At 39.9% G+C, this 21,790-nt stretch overlaps 1 protein-coding gene across 1 annotated transcript in view; it reads right to left on the bottom strand.

Moving 5' to 3' along the window:
• ZBBX (zinc finger B-box domain containing) overlaps positions 1-21,790 on the bottom strand; it is a 105,234-nt gene that overhangs the window by 30,591 nt on the left and 52,853 nt on the right. The window contains exons 9-14 of the mRNA XM_028146546.2: positions 20,937-21,111; positions 19,133-19,253; positions 6,834-6,943; positions 6,372-6,472; positions 5,185-5,264; positions 2,979-3,118 (exon numbers count right to left, since the gene is read on the bottom strand). Coding sequence (XP_028002347.2) covers positions 2,979-3,118; positions 5,185-5,264; positions 6,372-6,472; positions 6,834-6,943; positions 19,133-19,253; positions 20,937-21,111 — 727 coding nt within the window. The remainder of the gene's footprint in view (positions 1-2,978; positions 3,119-5,184; positions 5,265-6,371; positions 6,473-6,833; positions 6,944-19,132; positions 19,254-20,936; positions 21,112-21,790) is intronic.

The raw sequence follows: 21,790 nt of genomic DNA on the forward strand, positions 1-21,790 counted from the left end.
AGTTTATCACATGAATAGGTTAAAGAAGAAAAATCAAAGGTTCATGTCAATAGATGCAAAAAACATGACAAAATCCAACACCCACTTATGATAAAAACTCTCAGCAAACTAGGAATAAAGGGAAATTCTCAATCTGATAAAGACTACAAAACACACACACACACACACACAAATATAGTTCACATCATACTAAATGATGAGAAACTAGAAGCTTTACTCATAAGATGAGAAATAAGGCTAGGTTTCACCCTCTTACCACTCCTTTTTCAACATTGAACTGCAAAATCTAGCTACCCAGTAAAATAAGGAAAGGAAATAAAAGAAACACAGATTGGGAAGAAATAAATTTGATATTGTTCACAGATAATATGATTATCTACGTACCAAGTCCAAAAGAATTAAAAACAAACAAACTCCTGTAACTAGTTATTGCAAGATTGCAGGATACAAACTCAACATACAAGTCAATCACTTTTCTATGTACCAATATAAACAAGCAAAATTTGAAATTAACATAATAGCATTTACATTAGCAAACAAAAATGAAATACTTAGGTATAAATCTAACAAACTATGTACAGACCTATATGATTAAAACTAGAAATCTCTGATTAAAGAACTCAAAGACTAAATAAATATATAGTCCATGTTCATGGATCTGAAGCTTCAATATCATCAAGATGTCAGTTCTTCCCAACTTGATCCATAGACACCATGAAATCCCAATCAAAATATCAGAAAATTATTGTGTGGATATTGATAAATTGATTCTAAAATTTATATTGAGAGGCAAAAGACCCAGAATAAGCAACACAATATTGAAGGAGTAGAACAAAGCGAGAAAACTGACTCTATCCAACTTCAATAATTACGATACAACTATATAATAAAGACAATGTGGTATTAGCAAAAGTATATAAAATTGATCAATGGAACAGAACAGAGAATCCATAAATAGACCCACATAAATATAGTCAGCTGATATTTAACAAAAGAGCAAAGACAATACGATGGAGAAAAGACTGCCTTTTCAACAAACGGGGCTGGAACAACTAGACCTCTGCATGCCCCAAAAGTTACTCTGAACACAGACCTTACACCCTCTTCACAAAACTTTACTCAGAATGAGTGATAGACCTAAATGTAAAGCGCAAAATTATAAAACCCCTAGAACACTGGAGAAAATGTAGTTTATATTGGGTATCATGATGAATTCTTCAAACAACACCAAGCAGATTCCCTGAAAGAAATAATTGATAAGCTGGATTTGATTAAATTTAAAAATATCTGTTCTGTGAAAGACACTACCAGGAGAGTAAGAAGACAAGCCACAGACTTGGAGAAAATATCTGTAAAATATGTATCTAGTAAAGTACTATTATCTAAAATAACAAAAGAAATCTTAAGAAAATGTGAAACCCAACTAAAAAAATGGGCCTAAAACCTTAGCAGACTTCATCAAAGAAGATATATTGATGGAAAATAAGTGTTGAAAAGATGTTCAACATCATAAGCCATTAGAAAATGAAAAATAAAAACAATAATAAAATACCACTACACAATTATTAGAATAGCAAAAATTTGAAACTCTGGCAACACCAAATGCTGATGAGGATGTAGAGAACAGGAATTGTCATTCATTGTGGGTGGGAATGCAAAATGGTACAGCCACTTTGGAAGCCAGTTTGGTGATTTCTTACAAAACTAAATGTACACTTAACATGTGATCCAACAATCAAACCCCTTGGGTATTACCCAAATGAGCTGAAAATGTAGGACCAAACAAAAACCCACACATAGATATATATAAAAACTTTATTCATAATTGCCAAAACATGGAAGTTATCAAGCTATTTTTCATTAAGTGAATGTATAAATAAATTGTGGTACATTCAGACAATGAAATTTCAACACTAAAAAGAAATGAGCTATCAAGCCATGTAAAAACATAGAGGCACCTTTAAATGAATAATACTAACTGAAAGAAGCCAATTTGAAAAGACTGCATACTATATGATTTCAGTTCTATGACATTCTAGAAAAGGCAAAACTATGGAGACAGTAGAAAGATTAGTGGTACCCAGGGGTTAGGAAGAAGGGAGATATAAGAAATCAGAGCACAGAGGATTTTCAGAGCGGTAAAACTATTTTGTATAAAATATAATACTGGACACATGTCATTATACATTTGTCCAAATCCATAGAAGGTACAACCAAGAGTGAACCCTAACATAAACTATGGATTTAGGGTGGTAACAATGTGTCCATCTATGGTTGTTGACTGACAATATACTATTCTGGTTTGATATGTTAATAGTGGGAGAAGTTATGAGTTTGTGGTGACAGAGGGTAGATGGAAACTCTGTACTTCCTGTTCAGTTTTACTGCAAACCTAAAACTGCTCTAAAAAATAAAGACTAGCCCTGGCCGGTTTGGCTCAGTGGATAGAGTGTTGGCCTGAGGGGTCAGTCCTGAGGAGTCCCAGGTTCAATTCCAGCCAAGGGCACATGCCTGGGTTGTGGGCTCAATCCCCAGTAGGGGGCGTTCAAGAGGCAGCCAATCAATGATTCTCTCTGATCATTGATGTTTTTCTCTCTCTCTCCTCCTTTCCCTTCCTCTCTGAAATCAATAAAGAAATAAATTTAAAAAAATAAGAAATAAAGCTTATTTAAATAAATTAAGTATCTTTAAAGTAACACTAGTGAACACTCATATTCAGCATTTTCACACAGGTAACTGGAACACTATGCTACAGTTAGGTAAAAAAAATACCCTCTGGACTAGATTTGGAGCTCTGTAAAAGTCCTAAGCTCCCATGGGGATATACTTTCAACCAATTTTCTTCTGAGAACTAAAATTTCTGGGGTTAAAATAAATAGCAAAAGAGTCAAAGCTTGTATATACTGAACTACCAATTGGTTCTATTAAATTACCAACATTTATTGTTAATAGTAGTAATGAACAAGGAAAAAAGTTACCTTTCGAGTTATCTTCACAATAAGAAGGGCTGTTGCTTAGATGAAGATGTAAGAGGTCTGTTTTTCCCTTGTTGAAAACATGATGCTGATGGACATCATTTTTATACAGAAAAGTATTCTGATAATCATAAAATGTGCAACTTCCATGTTTGTGGAAAAGCAAAAGAATAGCATTGAAAGAAATAATATTAAAAAAGTAAAAATTCCCAATTTATTAAAACAAATATAATAAAACCTTAAAGAAATAGGGGCATTCACATTGATTTAATGTTTGTTTCAGCCTTGCTGTGAACACATTCTAAACTACAGGTAACTAAGTCATATTATGGAATTAAAAGAAATAGGAACTGGGCCAACACTGGTTTTACTACAAAATTTTAATTAAAAGTTTCTTTTTTAAAAATATTCTGAAATAAATGTGGTTCCTTATATTATTTCTTCAAAAGATAGAGAGTTAATCTTGTAAGCTCATTAAAATGTGATGAAATCAAGGTGTGTTTTTTTAATTAATTGAATTTATTGGGATGACATTGGTTAATAAAATTATATAGGTTTCAGATATACAATTCTATAATACATCATCTGTATATTGTATGATTAGTTCACCACCCCAGGTCAATTCTCCTTCCATCAAATCAAGGTTTTATACTTAAATAAACTTTTAGTTGTTCATAAATGAACTGTAAGAGTTAAAATACCATATGTGGTATTTGTTTCATTTTTAATTATGACTACTATATATATAAGCATAGTTACAATTTAAATAACATTTTCAAAGCATTGAATAATATATTTAATAACACCTGAAATTTATGTAAGCTCTATATAGTACCATCGTAAAAACACATGCATTATGCTTAATCAAAAAGATCCTTTTGAATCACCTATGATTCTTTATGATTTTTCTAAGAAAATAAGAAGCTCTATGAACACCTCCAAACTCAAGATGTGAAACTGTTGCCAAACAATGATCAGTAACTTTTTCTGTCTTCTCTAATACCATACAGGGAGGTCAAAGCAAATATTTGTGATAACATATATAAAATAATCAAATTAAAGAGCAGAAATAGCATTCATTTCCCTGGGGATATATTAGTGTATATAAACCTCTTATCTACTGACCAGAGGTTGTCTACTGCCTTCTGTCAAAATGCCAAATGGCAAAAGCACATTTGCTACTAAACTTCTGGGTCTCTGTGTCCAAACATGGGGCTTTTCACACCTGAGTGCACCACATAGGCCCATTGCTATTCCTAAATGCTGACAAGGGCCTAAGTTGATCTGAACATATAAACAAAGAATTGGCAGAAGGGTTATTTGATGGAAACTTCATTCTGCTGTTTAACCAATTTAATACTTTGTAGTCGAAACACCTTGAAATCCTAGCTAAAGTGAAGCGACTTGGAGTAAAATTTAATATTATTAACAAATAGAGCTAGAGCCCTAGCCAATTTGGCTCAGTGGATTGAGCATCAGCCTGCAGACTGAAGAGTCCTGGGTTCAATTCCAGTGAAGGGCATGTACCTGGGTTGCAGGCTCAAACCCTGGCCTGGGTTGGGCAACCAATCAGCAACCAATCAATGTGTCTCTCTCATATTAATGTTTCTCTCTCCCTCTGTATCTCCCCCTCCCTTCCACTTTTTCTAAAAATCAATGGGAAAATATCCTAGGATAAGGATTAACAATAACAAAAAATACAGCTAGATATTATTTTTCATTTGAAATGTCAAAATTCTACCAAAAATAAGTTGCAAAGTGAACTATTCTACTTAATTTATCACACAATGAAATCTATCTAGGATGTAATCCATAGTTTGGGAGTTCTTTTTTTCTCTCAAACTAATTATTAATATACCTGTTTTTATTTATTGTTCATAGCAAACTGAAGTGAGGAAAATCCAGAGTTATCTTTGAAGGAAAGAACAAAGCTCATATAAAATATATTGGCCTTTGTCAGTCATTTCAAATAATAGTAATTCCTAAATTCAGAAGCATCTATTAAATAGTCCAGATATTAGATGAGTATAAATATATCATTATGGACACTTTTCTAATTATTGAATGTTGACTAATATTAGCAATATTATACATGAATTTAATTGTGGCTTTACTTGTTTTTTTACATTATGTATGTCTCATTTAAATAAAGAGTTGATTTTTTGGTGGTTTTTTTAATAGCATCAAAAGTGAATTAGAAAGACCTTACCTTTGTTGACTAACTGCGTCAGCTAATTCGACTTTGTAAGGCACAATCTCTCCTCGTTCTTCAAATTCTTCTTCATAAGTCTTATTAAATGCATGTTGTATAACATTAATATATTCAATAAATGGATCATTATATGTTAACCAGCTAACTTGTAGGTGATATTTAGAGAATTTTCTTTCACTAATAATGTCATGAACTCTCTGACTATATGTCATAGTACATGAGTTTCTAGAAGAACCCAACATATTCAAAAGATATTTGCTGAGGACACTTGCTTTGTCAGTCATTTTATCATTACTGTCACACCCAGAAACAATAATACCAACTCATGTTTTATACTGTAACTACTAAGTGCCAAGTAGGTTAGTTCTCTGGCATAAGCTTACCGTATGCATGAAGAATTTAGTAACATGTGTGTGTATGTGTGTGTGCATATTTATTTGTTCAATAGCTTAAATTTATCCAGAGGAGAAATAAAAATGTTGCATGCACACACACGCACAGCAGAGGCTATTAACCTAAAGAAAAAAGTGGTATTTAAAGAAGTACTTCCTACATTCTAGTATTTTTCTTTCACAATCACAGTAATATAAATATGGAGGATAAGTGCTATATTCAGCTACTTGATTAGAAAGTCAGAAATATACGGTTTGTCACAATTTAGACTTTTAGCCCGGAGATCTCGCTCTGACTGGCTCTAGCTTTCGCTGGCTCTACGTGTTGTCTTCTAGAGGTCTGTATTCAAATTATTATACACTAAACCCCTTACATCGTCACAATATTTTTCCCTTAAATAGAAAATAATATTAAATGACATTTGAAAAACTAACTGTATACAGATTTTATTAAATAAATACCACACTAATCTTTGTTAAAAAGCCTGATAACATAAAGAACTAAATAAAGCAAACAGTAAACTACATGTTTATAAGTTAAAAAATAAAATGTCTTTTCATCTTCCATACCACATGCTTCCAAAAAAATGACACTTTATCAATTCAGAAATTTATTGTCAACACTAAAATAATACAGTTTTATTACTATCAGCATGTTTAAATTTAAACACTTATAAATTTCCTATTAAACTATGTTGAATTATAAAAGATTCTTGTTGAAAATAATATATAGTTGTAACTATATGTTACGAATTTCCTGTGTGTTAAATAAACTGGTCATTAAGCACTCACATCATCCAGTTCAACTATTTTTACAGACGTTTCAGGTCTCTCTGTTCTTAATTCTTCCACTGGCAGAAAAAGAGCTGGGCATTGTACTTTGGTCTCCTCAACTAGGGAATAAGATTGGACAATAATATTATCAAAGCATATACTTTACCTGATAATTTCCTATCTTCAAATAACATAGCCAAAAATAACAGGATAATGTTCTCCTGTATATCCACACAAATATATAAATGCTGTCAATTTTCCTAGTTCAAGTAAAATACACATTTTCTTAATATTCCATTTTTAAATGAAACTGAATCTAAAAAATGGAAGAAAGTATGCATTTTGATCAGGAGATAAAGGGTACATGGTCCAGTTGAGAATCATACAGTAAAGAAAAACAAAAGCAGATGCTGATTAATGGTTAGGGTATATAATTTAAAAGAAATAAATTTGAAAATGTCTAATCAAGACTGAACTAACCATCATTATCTTCATCACTTTCATTCTCAGAACATTGTGCCTCACTAGTGGTTGTACACTGAGGTATGAATATATCTGGTGGCATATTTTGAAGTTGCTCCTGTGGAGTTCTACAAAACAAGAAGGAAGCAATTAAAAGACTAAAATACATTATCTAAAACTTCCCTGACAGGATCTTGATTTATTTCACAAAGGAGTGAGTCTACAAAATTAATAATGAAATCATAGCTGTACCTCTAATTCATGGAAGAAAAATATGATTGTATAACAGAATCTTAATCCACTAAAATAATTTTGTAAATCAAATTAACAGCACATAAGATTTTTAAATTGCTATCCCACTGTTTTTTGTTTAGAATGAAAAGTAAAGTTATGATAGAAGTCAGTGTTCTTGCAGACGCCACATGAAGCCCATTAAACATACCATCCTATTTAAAAAGCTAATTTGTGAATGTGTGTTGTTTCCCACAGCTTTGGCATTATGTTGATACGTTCTAAGAGAACCTGAAGACATTATTCTAAGCTTCCACTAAGCCAGGAGGGTGAGAACATAGGGTCCCACCATATGAATATGAAGTATTCTGGCTATGGCATCTGTCACCCAATAAACAATGAGGTTTGGTGTGGCCCACCCCATCTCATATGGAAGGCAATGACGCACAGGGATTCTCAGAGGTCAAGAGTGTCCCAGAGGTCATTCCCAAGTTATTGGGGAGCTGGTCACTTTTTAACAAAGAATAAAAGTAGCTATAGCCCTTGAAAACCATACAGGCTCATGAAGTCTACATATAAAAAGTCAAAGCATTTTTAGTGATATTAATAAGTGACATTGAAGCATAACTTAAAATGTACCAGGCTCTTTTGTAACTAATTTGGGGTATTACATCTTAATAGATGCATTAAATGGGCACTAATATTATTTTAATTTTACAGATGAAGATATTGAGGCACAAATACGTAAACCAACTTGTTCAAAGTCATTCAGGTAATAAAGGCAGAAAAGGAATTTGAACCCAAGGCTTCTGCCTCCCCAAGCCCATGTTCATAACAATTACTCTATATTGCCTTTCTTTCAATTTGCAAAGGCACTAAAAATTTTATAATTTCATGGAAATCTATGGCTATGTGTATTTTCTGAATATAGGTAATCTATATATATAAAAAGCCAGAATGTAACGCTGGATCGACCGAACCACCAGTCGCGCACTGACCACCAGGGGGTAGGTGCTCAATGCAGGAGCTGCCCCCTGGTGATCAGTGCACTCCCACAGCGGGAGGGCCACTCAGCCAGAAGCCCGGCACATGAGCCTCTCCCGCCTCTGGCAGGTGCAATCTCCAGCAAACAGACTGCAGTCCCAATACCTGGGTGGTGGGGGTGTAGCCAGAATGACCATGGATCAGCCTTCACCAGCCCCTGGAACTCTCCCTTCAGACCCTGCGGCTGCACCACACCCCTTACCTATTGCCCTCTGGGTCTCCGGATGCAGGCTCTGGAAAAACCCACAGAGGGGCTTCACAAACATATTGCCTGGACTGGCCCCCATCTCAAGAGCAAGTGCTGGTGAAGTCCAGCCCAATGACCAACACCCACACATGTCCACGCTGGCAAGCCCTTTGCAACTTCCACCTACCACCCAGCCCCAGCCCCAGCCCCATCTCCTGGAAAGGTCCACGTCCTGGCACCAAATACCCACTCCTGGATCCCTGAAGAGCACTGGTCAGCTCCGGTGGGCAGAGGGGCACCAGCAGGTGCTGGCCTGACCTGTTCGGTTCAGGCAGCCCCACACTTGGGCCGGGAGTTGCGTGGCAATATCACCCCCTATAATCTGCTGGTACAATCTACTGTGGACAAAGGCAGCATGGAACATTTGCAGGTGACTGGGACGACCTTGATACTGATGCCAGACCCTAGAATTCCCCCTCAGGCATCAGGGCCATATTCCATCCCTTAGCTATTGCCATGTCCCTTCAGATGTGGAACTGAAATATTAAGAATGTGCACTGCAATCCGCGTCTCCCTCCTTCCTTCCTACCACCTTCTGCTGCCATCGCACCCTTCCAGGGGCTGGCCTGCATCTGGGCTCCCACGTTCCCCACAGATCCCTGGTGGCTCCTGTGGGCAGGCCGACAGGCCCACGGATGGAAGCTCCTGTGGATGGATACCTACCCACCCCCCCTCCACCCTATGGTGCTGGTACCACTCCAGGGACGCCCACAGCTGAGCTAGAACTTGCTGTGAGACACATACCCCATAAGCCCACAGGTACAATCTCTGGGGAACCGATGAAGCCCAGACACTCAGAGTAACCAGGACAAGCCTGATATCGCTGCTAGGCTCCTGTAACTCTACCTCAGGCATAGAGATAAAATCTCATCCCTTACCTATTGCCCAAGAGCTACAGAGGAAGGCAGCAATATACCATATTTTCTGGCATATAAGATGACTTTTTAACCCAGGAAAATCTTCTATACGCCCAGTCGTCTTATACACCGGAAAATACGGTAAAAGTGGCGACAAGTTGGCAACTGACAATCAGGGTAAAAGTCAGAGAGATGGATCTAAAGGTTGGGGGCATGGGAAAGAGAGCACCCCTTCCTCCAAGATTCCCAACTTTGTATTGTTCACCTCCGAGCATCTCTTATCTGGCTCTGAGTGGTGGAAAATATTCAGCATGGCCCAAGGGTTCACTAGGGACCTCCCGGTCGGCAAGGCATGACCCTGGCCACAGAAGGGACATTTGGAAATATTTTTTCAGGAAGCTGCGGGGAGGACAGACTCTCCACGCAACTTCCCAGCAGCTCAGAAAACATGGAAACTCCCTGGGCATGCGGGTGCAGGCTCCTGATTTCCTTTCAATGTGCATGAATCTGTGCACCAGGCCACTAAGTCTATAAATAAGAATATTCCAAAATATTTATATTTTTCAGCTTTTTGTGAAAAAAATAATGAACATGTCATTTTATACCCATAATTAAATTAAGTGATAGAAATATTAAAGAGTAAATGTCAAAAACAAATTGGCATTTGGCAACCAGAAATCTCTTTCCAGTTTGACATGAATATGCTGTATTAAAATTCAATCACAGATACACATAAATGTACTATTATCCAGATACTTCTTCATGAAGTAAAAACATCTAATTTTATGAATAAAGCCCTGAACCAAAGACTGACAGTCTATATAGTAAAGTGTTGGAGCTAAGGAACCCTATCAATGTTTACTATAAACTCAATATTTTCCAGATGGGAAAGTGAGGGCCAAGAGAATTTGTGATTTGCCCACAAACAAGCAACCATCTACACTAATAAAAGAGCAACATGCTAATTGACTGTACCTTCGTGACGCCCACCAGCCAATCAGGAGTATGCAAATTAACCCAACAAAGATGGCGGGTTGATTTGCATACAAAGGCGCTGAGCGGCGGGGGCGGGGCAGGATGCTTGTGTCATCACCATGGCGATGACACAGGCGTTCTGCACCACCCCAGCTGCTCTAGGCCTCTGGGCAGCATGAGAAGGCAGAAAGGCGGCTCCGGGTCAGAGCGAAAAGGCGGCTCTGGCCAGAGCGAAGGCTGTTTCAGCAGCCAGGGGAAGGAAGGCCCATTCTTACACAAATCTTCATGCATCAGGCCTCTAGTTTAGTAAATAAACAAGTTTGCATTCTGGATACTGAAATTCTGGCACCCATGCCGTGTTATAGATCATGCTATATAAATAAAGTATAAAATATATTTTAGAATAAGATTACATCAAATTTAAATAAATATTTATTAAACATTGACCAATTCATTTGAGGAAACTGGATGAGCGGTTCTAAATGTATTCTGTCCATCTGTTAGGCTTTTTGCATCAGAATCACCAAGAAAGATATTTTTTTAATGCAGTCTCATATTCATCCTTTAAAACACTGATTTTTAGATTTGTCTGGGATTAGGTAGAGAAATCAATATTCTAAAAATTGCCCGGGTACTTCTGATGATTAGCTAAACTTGACACTTAAATGTAATGGAAATAGTAGGGAAATTTTAGTGGGAAAACCAGCTAATTGCTAATATCCACCTTTAAAAATACCCTAAATCCAAATATCACGCTCTCTTTCATGAAACTTTCCTAGCATTTAATAGATCTACTGAGATATTAAAGTAGCTCTTAAAACATGTATTGATTGCACATAAAATACAAATGTGATTATCCAATTCAGAAAAGAAATACAAAACAAAGTGCAATGGAACATATATTTATAAAAACCTATTATAAAACATGACAACCATAGGCAAAGATAAAGTCTTAACCATGATCATCATTATCAACAAGGGAAACTTTTCAGAAGTACAGCATTAGAAATGTTGTAATCAATTTACAATCACAAGCTTGTAAATTGCAAATAGATTGCCCCACACTAGCATCTATAATTAAAACATAAAGCAATAACTAAAAAAATCACTGTTAAAAAAATAACTGTAAATAAGACCCTAGTGAATATGTTCACTAATCATTATTTTCTAACAAGAAAATTTGCCAACATTTAGTAGTCAGCATAGTTAAGGACTTCATGTGCCCATGATTAAAGCTTTTTGTATGTATTCAAGCAAACGATGGTACTCATTTAATAACAAAATTGTACATTTATTGTATAACAAACTGAATGTGAAAGGCATTGAAAGGCAGCCATAATAAAAGATAAGTGATTTTGATATTACTATTATATATTAACTAGTGGCCCAGTGCACAAAATTCATGCATGGGGGCGGGGGGTGTTTCTCAGCCTGGACTGCATCCTCTCCAATCTGAGACCCCTGTGGGATCAGGCCTAAACTGGCAGTCGGACAACCCCCTCGCAATCCGGGACTGCTGGCTCCTAACCACTCACCTGCCTGCCTACTTGATCACCCCTAACCATGCTGCCTGCTGGCCTGATTGCCCCCAACTGCACCCCCCTGCTGGCTTGCTCACCCCCAACTGGTCCCCTCTGCCAGCCTGCTTGCCCCCAACTGCCCCCCCTGCCAGCCTGATCACCCCCAACTGCCCTCCCCTCCTGGCCTGATCATCCCCAACTGCCTTCCCCTCCTGGCCTAATCACCCCTAACCGCTTCTGCCTTGGCCCCGGCACCATGGCTTTGTCCGGAAGGACTTCTGGAAGGTCTCATGGTCTAATTAGCATATTACCCTTTTATTAATATAGATAGGATATGACATACTGCCATAACTATAACATATGTACCAGTATTACTCTATGAGAATACATACTTCATGCGATAGGAAGGCATCTAATACATTACATTGTATATGTTGTAAGTAGTAGAAAATACTGTATTCACAGCAATAATATACACCCTGTGACTTCCCTTCCTGATTTGGGAATGGTTCCCCAGGTCTTTGAACGTTTCCTGGCCCCTAATGTATTTTTTTTTTTTTTCCATTCAGTGTAACTTTATTTACTGTTTGTTGCACAAGGTTTGAGGTCTTTAATTTCTAACCACCAAAGATTCAAAGGACTATTTTTTTCAAGAAGTTTAACATTAACATTAGTGAATTCGTGTATTCATGTGTTTTTATTGTAAACACCTGAATTATTCACATTGTCATAGATCCTGAACTCATAAGTATGTACCATGCACAGGCTGGCAGCAAGCCAGGAAGCCACTCTGCAAGCAAACAGATACTCTGCATAAGGAGAAAAGTCATAGCACAACATTTAATGTCCAACCTGAATCACCTCAGAATGTTATATATATTAACTTCTTAATTCATATAGTACCGGGAACTCAACTGCTTGTTTGGTGACGGGGTTGACCTGGTTTCAGGAGGATTATTTCTGAAATAATTAAGGAAAGGAGGGCTCAGTCTTTTCTTGGTTGCTTGCTCCTCCCCAGCACCTTCATCTTTCTTCTCATCCTCAGCTTCTCAGGCATCTTCTCCTTCACCTTCACCTCCTTCTTCTTCCTCCTTTGCATCCTCAAATTCTTCCTTGGCACCTTCTTCCTCTTCCTCTCTTTCCTCTTTTTCAGCCACTTCCTTCTCCTTCTCCTCTTCAGCTTCTCCTTCAGAGGGGGGTTCATCCTTAGCTTCCTAAGAGTCTCCTCCACCTCGATCTGCTCCTCCTGGACGTTGCTGGTGTATTAAGAAGGGAAGGAGCAAGCGGAAATCAAGTAGGAGCTAGTCTGTAAACCACCTTAGGCATATCGACCAAAGATCTGGGAACTTTGGGTGTAGCCACTGGCTATACTTCCCATGCTGGTGAAACTGAGCCGGGTCTCCTCACCTTCCAAGAGTTTCCTGTAAGCTGCAATGTCAATGTCCAAAGCCACATTGAGGGGGTCCTGGTATTTTTTTAAATATCATGCCATTTCACCCTCTGTAGTTCTCAACTCATTTTCTAATTTGTTGATTGTGTGCTGCATAGCACTAACATCGGAGTTCTGCTTATCCTCCAGCTCTCACAGCTGCTTTCCCAGAGCTTCGTTCATGCCCAGCATGCTTTGATCTCCAGGGTCTTGGCCTTGAGCAGGCGGCGGCTTTCAGACACCTCGTCCTTGGCGGCGTGCACCACATAGGTGTTCTTGGCAGTGCTCTTGGTCAGCATAGTGAGCAGCTCTTGTACCATTCTCCTGCATTCTGCATGTCCTTGGCAGCCAGCTTCTCCTACTGGGCCCCGATGTCCTTGAGCATGGCAGAGAGGTCAGACTTAGAGAACATGTCCATCTCCATGGAGATCGGAGCGTACTGGATCTGCACCTGCAGCTCGGCAATCTCCTCTTCATGCACCTTCTTCAGAAAGGCAGTTTAGTCAATCAGGCTGTCGATGCACTTTTCAAGCTCAGTGCCAGCGAGAGCCGCCTCGCCTGCACCATTGCGCGCCTCTATCAGCCAGCCCTCTGTGTCATCATGGTTCAGCACCTCTTCCTGGTAGCATGCCTGCAGGGTGCTCCCAGTCCCTTCCAAGCCCTGATGCCTGCTAACTGCCCACTGCCCTCTCCTCGCCAGGGACTGGGCGCGGTGGGCTGGGGCACAGGCATCCCATTTTCATTAAAATGTTCAACCCCGGCCTGCTCCACCTGTGTCCACAGGCGGCCCGGGGCAGACAGTGATCCCAGAGACCCTGGCCACCCCCGGCTACCTGGGTCCCCGATGGCGGCCTCCACCCAGCTGGCAGTGTCAGGCTCAGCCCACCTGGCCTGCCCGGTTACCAATGGCTGCCTGGACCCCACGGACTGCGTCAGGCGCTGCCCCCTAGGCCTGCCCGGTTACTAATGACTGCCTGGACCCCGCGGGCAGCGTCAGGTGCTTCCCACATGACCTGCCTGGTCCCCGATGGCGGCCTGGACCCCGCAGGTGGTGACAGGCGCTGCCCCCCAGGCCTGCCCGACCCCGATGGCGGCCTGGACCCTGCGGGCGGCCTCCAGCACTGCCCACCAGGCGTGCCGGTTACCCATGGTGGCCTGGACCACGCAGGTGGCGACAGGTGCTGCCCCCCAGGCCTGCCCCCACCCCGATGGCGGCCTGGACCCTGCGGGCGGCCTCCAGCACTGCCCACCAGGCGTGCCGGTTACCCATGGTGGCCTGGACCACGCAGGTGGCGACAGGTGCTGCCGACCTGATGGCTGCCTGGACCCCACAGGTGGCATCAGGTGCTGCCCGCCGGGCCTGCCCGACCCCGATGGTGGCCTGGACCCCATGGGTGGCATCAGATGCTGCCCGCTGGGCCTTCCTGGCTACCAATGGCTGCCTGAACCCCGCGGGCAGCGTCAGGCACTGTCTGCCTGGCCTGCCTGCACCCTGATGGCGACCTGTACCTTGCAGGAGGCGTCAGGCCCTGACTGCCATGCCTGCCCGACCCCACGGGCAGCGTCCAGCACTGTCCGCCTGGCCTGCCTGACCCAGATGGCGGCCTGGACCCCGCAGGTAGCAACAGGCGCTGCCCGCCAGGACTGCCCTGTCCGTGATGGCTGCCTAGACCCCACGGGCAGCATCCGGCGCCACCCACTAGGCGTGCCGGTCCCCAATCGTGGCCTGGACCCTGCGGGTGGTGTCAGGCACTGTCCACCAGGCCTGTCCAGTCCCCAGTGGTGGCCTGGACCCCACAGGTGGCGACAGGCACTGCCCGCCATGCCTGCTGACCCCGATGGCTGCCTGGACCCCACGGGCAGCTTGAGGTGCTTCCCACACTGCCTGCCTGTCCCCAGTGGTGGCCTGGACACTGCAGGCCTCGTCAGGCACTGCCCACTTGGCCTGCCCGGTCCCCCATGGTAGACTGGACTCTGCAGCGGTGTCAGACACAGCCTGCCCCTCCTGCATATGCAAATTTATCCTCCATTTTTGTTGGATTAATTTGCATATCACTCCTGATTGGCTGTGAGCATAGCGAAGGTATGGTCAATTAGCATTTTTCTCTTTTATTAGTGTAGATTCTTAAATTAGAACGATGCAATCGATAGGTACACATTTTTGAGTTTTACAGGTGAAGAACTGTTAGGGCATCACACTTTAAAGGAGACATAGAAAACTTAAACAATAGTTACATAGGAACAACCAGAATTTGATATAAAAAACTTAAAGCCCTGCCACATAAACCACAATGGGATACACTACACACCTATTGAAGTGACCACCAAAAGAAAAGAACCTGAAAATACCGGGCACTGGCAAGAATAGAGAGCAATTAGAACTCCCATAGATTGAAGGAAGGAAGGAAAAACTATTCAGTCTTAAGGAAAACAGTTTGTCATTTTCTGATAAAGATAAATATACACTTAAACCATACAATTTAGCCATCCTAGTCCCAGGTATTTACCCAGAAAATTTAATACCTATATTCAAACAAAAACCTATATACAAATATTTATAACAGCTTTAACCATAATTACAAAAATACTAGAAATCAGCACCCTATTTTTCAACAGTAGAATAGATGAACTTTACACCATAATGATGAACTAATACTCACAATAAAAACAAATGGATTTTGATTCACTCAAGAATATGGATGAATCTTAAATGCATTTTGCTAAATGAAGGACAGAAGTTCTATTATATGACTTCATTTACATGACATTCAGAAGAAAGGTAAATGTATAAGGAGGGAAATAGACCAATGGTTGCCACAGGTCAGGGAAGAAGAGCTGGCTATAAAGCGGAAGCATGAAGGAATGTTGGAGTGATTAAACTGTGCTGTTTGGTACAATGGTAAACACATGATTTGAGGTATTAATAAAAATTCATAGACCTGTACAGGAGTTTATGCTACTCAAATTTTAAAAAGTAATCAATGAATGGTAAAACCATTCCAAGAAAGGTGGGGAAGAAATGGGGATCATGTCCTGAGCACCTTTGGAAAACAAGGTTTTGACTGGACACTGTCGGCTAACCATAAAAGCACTATACACATGTGCTCCAGTTGAGGAATCTGTTTCTCACAGTGATTTTAGTCATGTGTAACTACTTTATACATATACTGAAGTTGATAAATTAATAAACATATCACAGACCATGAGAGCCAGTATTCTCACTGTAGGTGAAAGAAACTACAAATAAGCTACATTGCTGTGAGTGGACCTTTAAAGACAATTCTGGTGAGGGCTCAGAAAGAAAAGAGGAGAGCTGTAGAAAAAGCCTTAGTCTTCCTAGAGAACACCTAGGTAATCCTGAACAGACATCAGTAGAAATAAGGGTGGTAAATGCCATTCTGATGAGGTATTGAAACAGGAATTTTTAGGGTTAAAAAAGACAGGTTTAAATTTTAGAAATTAAGGGGACCATGGAGGAAGCACAGGGCTGCAGAGCAGCAGAAGGTATATTTCCACAGAATAGGGGAGCTGAAAAGCTGCAACAGGTACATTTCCATAGAATGAGGGAGCTGGGAACAGCAAAAGGTCTATATTTACAAAATAGAGAGAAGGAAGCCCTTCATCCAGAAGGAGAAGAAGAAAGCCCAAAGGGAATAGGAAACAATAAGGAAGGAGGGGGGAGTACCTCATGTCCCATGTGAGGTGGACCTTTGAGCTCAGGAGTTACTATAGTAACCAGTCTAAGGGAATGGTGACCAATCAGAGGAGATATCAAGGCACCAGGATCTGCAGTCTTTATAAACCATAGGGAAAAGGAACTCAGCGGGACCCTTTCCACCTCCCCATGTGGGAGTCTTTTCTGTGGGACTCTTCACCGTCCCTACATGGGGATCTGTACTTGTTATTTAATAAATTTCCACCTTTGCTATACCATCTTCTGTCTGTGGATTCATTCTTCGACTCTGGCGGACAAAGAATCTGGTTTCCAGTCCAGGGGAACACCGTGTGTTCCAGTCCAAAAATTCTGTTTCAGTATCAGATGGAAGTAAGAAACATGCTACTACACAATGGAGAAAAGGCAATCTATGTTTATAAACCAGCACAGAACTTTCCTGACTTGTGTTTCTGTCCTAGGGTTTTATGAAAGGTAGCACTTGCGAGTTTTGAAATTATATATATGGCTGAGGCAATCTCTAAGCAATGTTGAAGGAGAGTTCTGGTTTCTCATGGCTGCTCATAGTAAAATGCAAGAAGAGAGAAATGTCTTAAAGACAATTATTAGTCAAAAGAGAATAAAAAATTAATAATTTGGAATATTCTCAGACTAACCATAATGAAAATAATGAGAACCTATTCAGGAAAAAACAGGAAGTATATGGCCAAAGGATTATCTGATAGGGAGATTAGCCAGCCATCTAAACAGAAGCCAGGGCCTATTATCTAAGACAAAGAAAGATGACCCTGAAGGCAATAGATAAATCATCAGAACTATCCCTCCCATCACAGAACAAGAAAGTCCCAGGCTACTGCAGAGAGCAATGCCCAGAGAAAATATAGGGACAAGGCCACCCGTGTGACCCTAGACTACAAGTGCCACCAGATTCCATGTTGGAGAGTCATTGGAATGCAATACAGCATTCAGCCACCATAGGAATGAGACCACCCAAAGCCACGGGGGCAGAGCCAACCAGAAACTTGGGAGCCCAACCTCTGTCCAGCAAAGCTATAGGGAAGGTCTGCTGCCTCTGTGTGTCCAGAAGGCTGGAGCCCTACTCTAGCGTGTCTAAAAGGTGGAACCTCCATCCCAGTGGGTCTGGAGGGCAGAGCATCAACAAAGGGGATAATTCTCAAGACTTGAGGTGTCTAATAGAATTTGCCCTCTTGGGTTGCAGGCTAGCTCAGGACCTGTTTCTTCTTTACTATGTCTCCCTTTTAGAGTGGGAATATCTACTGTATGCCCGTCCCACCGTTGTATTTGGAAGCACATATGTTTGATTTCACAGGTTCACAGTTAGAAAGCAATGTGCCACCGAATGAATCATACACTGAGTCTCACCCATATCTGAATTAGATGATATTTATATAACAATGTGAACTTTAGACTGTTGAATTGGTGTTGGAATGAGTTAAGAATTTTAGGGCTATTGAAATGGATGAATATATTTTGCATGAAAGTAGGATATGACCTTGGAGGGATCAGGAGCAGAAAGCTCTGTTCTGAATGTCTGTGTTCCCACAAAATTCGTATGTTGAAATCCTAGCTCCCAAGGTGATAGTATTAGGAGATGAGGCCTTCGGGAGGAGAGTAGATCATGAGGGTAGAGACTTCACAAATGGAATTAGAACCCTTATAAAAGCGACCAGACAAAGAACCCTCCCATCTGCATGTGAGGACACAATGAGAAGATGGGCATCACTGAACCAGGCTCTATCCAGACACTGAATCTGTTGGCACCTTTATCTTGAACTTCCCAGCCTTAAGGACTGTGAAAAATAAACGTTGCTTATTAATATTTAATGTTACATTTTAAACAATTTATGAAATATTGAATCTAATGTAACAGTCTTTGTACAAAATGTATTTGAATACTCTTGATAAAATTATAAAATTAAAGGTCTAAATAAACTTAAAAGTAGATTCTGAAAAATATAGCCTCAAAAGTTTATGCTAATTTTAAATGTCTGAGAGCAATACCTTCTCAAAGTAGTCTTTCATTGATCACATTCTTTTGCTATTATTCTAAAAGTTGTATGTTGTTTTGTGCCCTTTTCCCCACATTTACATTTACATTTCTCAAGGAAAACCCTAAATGAATGATGCATCATATATATAAATAGAATTAAAATTCTTATTAGAACAGCAGAAGCTTCGTGTGGATTTAATATTGCTTTAAAATTATTTATGCAAATATAAAGCAGACATATAAAATTGCTACAAAAAAGCATGTCACACAAGCAAAAATATAAATAGCATTTTATATTACTTATTAGTAATGCAAAAATTCAGAAAATACCTTCTGTGTTTTTTAAGCCATAATTTTTCCATATAGGATATACTGTCTTCTTTAAATTCAATATGAAGTGGTTCTCTCCAAATTTTCAGGTTGGTTTGTACTTCACATTCTTCCAATGAGTCTATAACAATAAATATAGCATACATAGTTAATATAACCTAGTCCAGTGGTCAGCAAACTCATTAGTCAACAGAGGGAAATATCAACAGTACAACGATTGAAATTTCTTTTGAGAGCCAAATTTTTTAAACTTAAACTTCTTCTAATGCCACTTCTTCAAAATAGACTCACCCAGGCCGTGGTATTTTGTGGAAGAGCCACACTCAAGGGGCCAAAGAGCCGCATGTGGATCGCGAGCCGCAGTTTGCCAACCACAGACCTAGTCTATAAATTGTAACTTCTCCCAAGATACAGAACTTGTCAAATATGCTTTGATATTTATCTATAACCAATAGTTCTGGGCTTAAATAATGCAAAAGTTTTAAATATTGATGATTTATCAAATAACTGTGTAGATAAGTTTTCTTCCATAATCCTTTGAAATGAAAGAATCTTATGATTGCCCGGCCAGAGTGCCTCAGTGGTTGAGCATCGACCTATGAACCAGGAGGTCACAGTTTGATTCCTGGTCAGGGCACATGTCTACCCAGGTTGCAGGCTTGATCCCCAGTGTGGGGCATGCAGGAGGCAGCCTATCATTGATTATCTCTCATCTTTGATGTTTCTATCTCTCTCTCCTCTCCCTTCCTCTCTAAAATCAATAAAAATATATTTTTTAAAAATCTTATGATTCCCAAGGTTTTTAAAAGCAACTAATTCTTTTAAATGCTAACAAATAAATACAAATAGATTCATTATATATTCCATAAACACACACAAACATAAAGGTAAAGGTATGTGTTATAGCCACTGACAATAATATTTACAGAAGATGGGAAACAGGAAAGAAATAACTCAGAAGGTGGCACCTAGAGGAGACAACTTTCTTCATGAATTGATGTCAATGTGGCAATTTACTTCCAGATGCTTCAGATGTTTCTGAAGTACTACAAATTAAAACCACTATTCAGAAGTATTTAAAACTGATGGAGATTTCTGGGAAATAAATAACTAGAAAACTTGGAAATTCAAAGCACATTATTAAATGAAATGGGGCCAAAAAAACATATGGAAAGATACTCATGTCATTTGAAATGAGATGCAAAATTAGATATACCACTTTATCTCTATCAGTCCAGCAAAACTTTTAAAATCTGATTATTTAAGTGTTGGTGGTCATGGGAAGCAACCAACCCTTTCACACTCTGCAGGTGAGAATGTAAACTGATACAAACACTTAGGAAAATAACTCAGCTTTATCTAGTGTAGTTGAGTACATGCACACCCAATGACCCAGCTCTTCCACTCCCATGAATAGACACCCTAGAAATGTGGGCACACGTGTCCCAGGAGACCTGTACAAGAGTATTCACAACAGCATCATCCATTTGTATAGCAAAAAATGAGAATCAACCTAAATAACCATCTACATTCAAACAGGCAGATAGTACTATGTTCCTATAACAGAAGATGCTTAAGCAGTGAAAATGAATGAAATACAACTATGCACATCTTCATGGATAAATATCATGGGTTCTCTAAATATTAAACCACTAACCTTTGGTCATACAGTGAATATTATTTGAGGAGTTATATCAAACTGCTATCCCAATGTTAATATTTTTGAATATTGCATTTATAGTCACAGAGAAAAACGTTAAGTTCAGCTTTATTTACAACATTCATTTTATAAAAATCGCTTTACCTGGCTTTGCTGCAGGGAAGTTCTGCTCCCCGTTGCCATTATGACGTCCAGATCTCCATTCATTTAAAACTTCCTGAAAGGACTGAGCAGAAGCTTCTTCATCAAATGACCCTTCACACAAGAGCCTATCTCTCGGGTTTGTACACTCTCCTTTTTGTGTTGTTGAAACTTCCATCTACACCAATTAAAAACGTACCTAAGTATGCTTTTCTAAATTTTCCGGATCATAAAATGAAGGCATTAAAAGTCACACGTTTTTTAAACTTAGAGTAGGATGTTTTTAAGTTTTACTTATGTATATGCTCTACTGGTTTCTTTCAAACTGTAACCGGATTATAAATGGTCTCTTCAGAAATTATTAAAACTGGAGCCTACAGGACTGAGGATTTATCATTGTTATTCACCAGTGTTCTCCCTGGAAAGTGACAACCGTCTTGTATGTGACCCTCCTATTTCTCCAATCTCCTGCTCCTGCCACCTCCCCACAACAGAAAGAGCAGTTTCATAACTTGCAAATTTGATCAGGGCAGGCCTCTGCTCAAAACCTTGCAATGACTCTGTATAAAGCCCCCAAACCCTACTAGGACTTACAAGGGCCTACACAACTTTGTACTCCCTGCCTTTCAGTTCAATTCCTTCAATTTTCCCCTTCTCTTACCTTGCTCCAGACAAACATATTCTTACAGATCTGGGAACTCACCCAGCACCTTCCCACTTAAGGACTTTGCACACTGTCTTTACTCAATGCCTGGATTGAGTCTTCATACTCCACACAGTCATTATACTCATTTCAGTCAGTCTCTGCTCAAATGTCACCTACTCAGAGAGTAGGTGATGACCTTGCTGATGACCTA

The sequence above is a fragment of the Eptesicus fuscus genome, chromosome 3 (genome assembly GCF_027574615.1).
Source record: "Eptesicus fuscus isolate TK198812 chromosome 3, DD_ASM_mEF_20220401, whole genome shotgun sequence".
Lineage (NCBI taxonomy): Eukaryota > Metazoa > Chordata > Mammalia > Chiroptera > Vespertilionidae > Eptesicus > Eptesicus fuscus.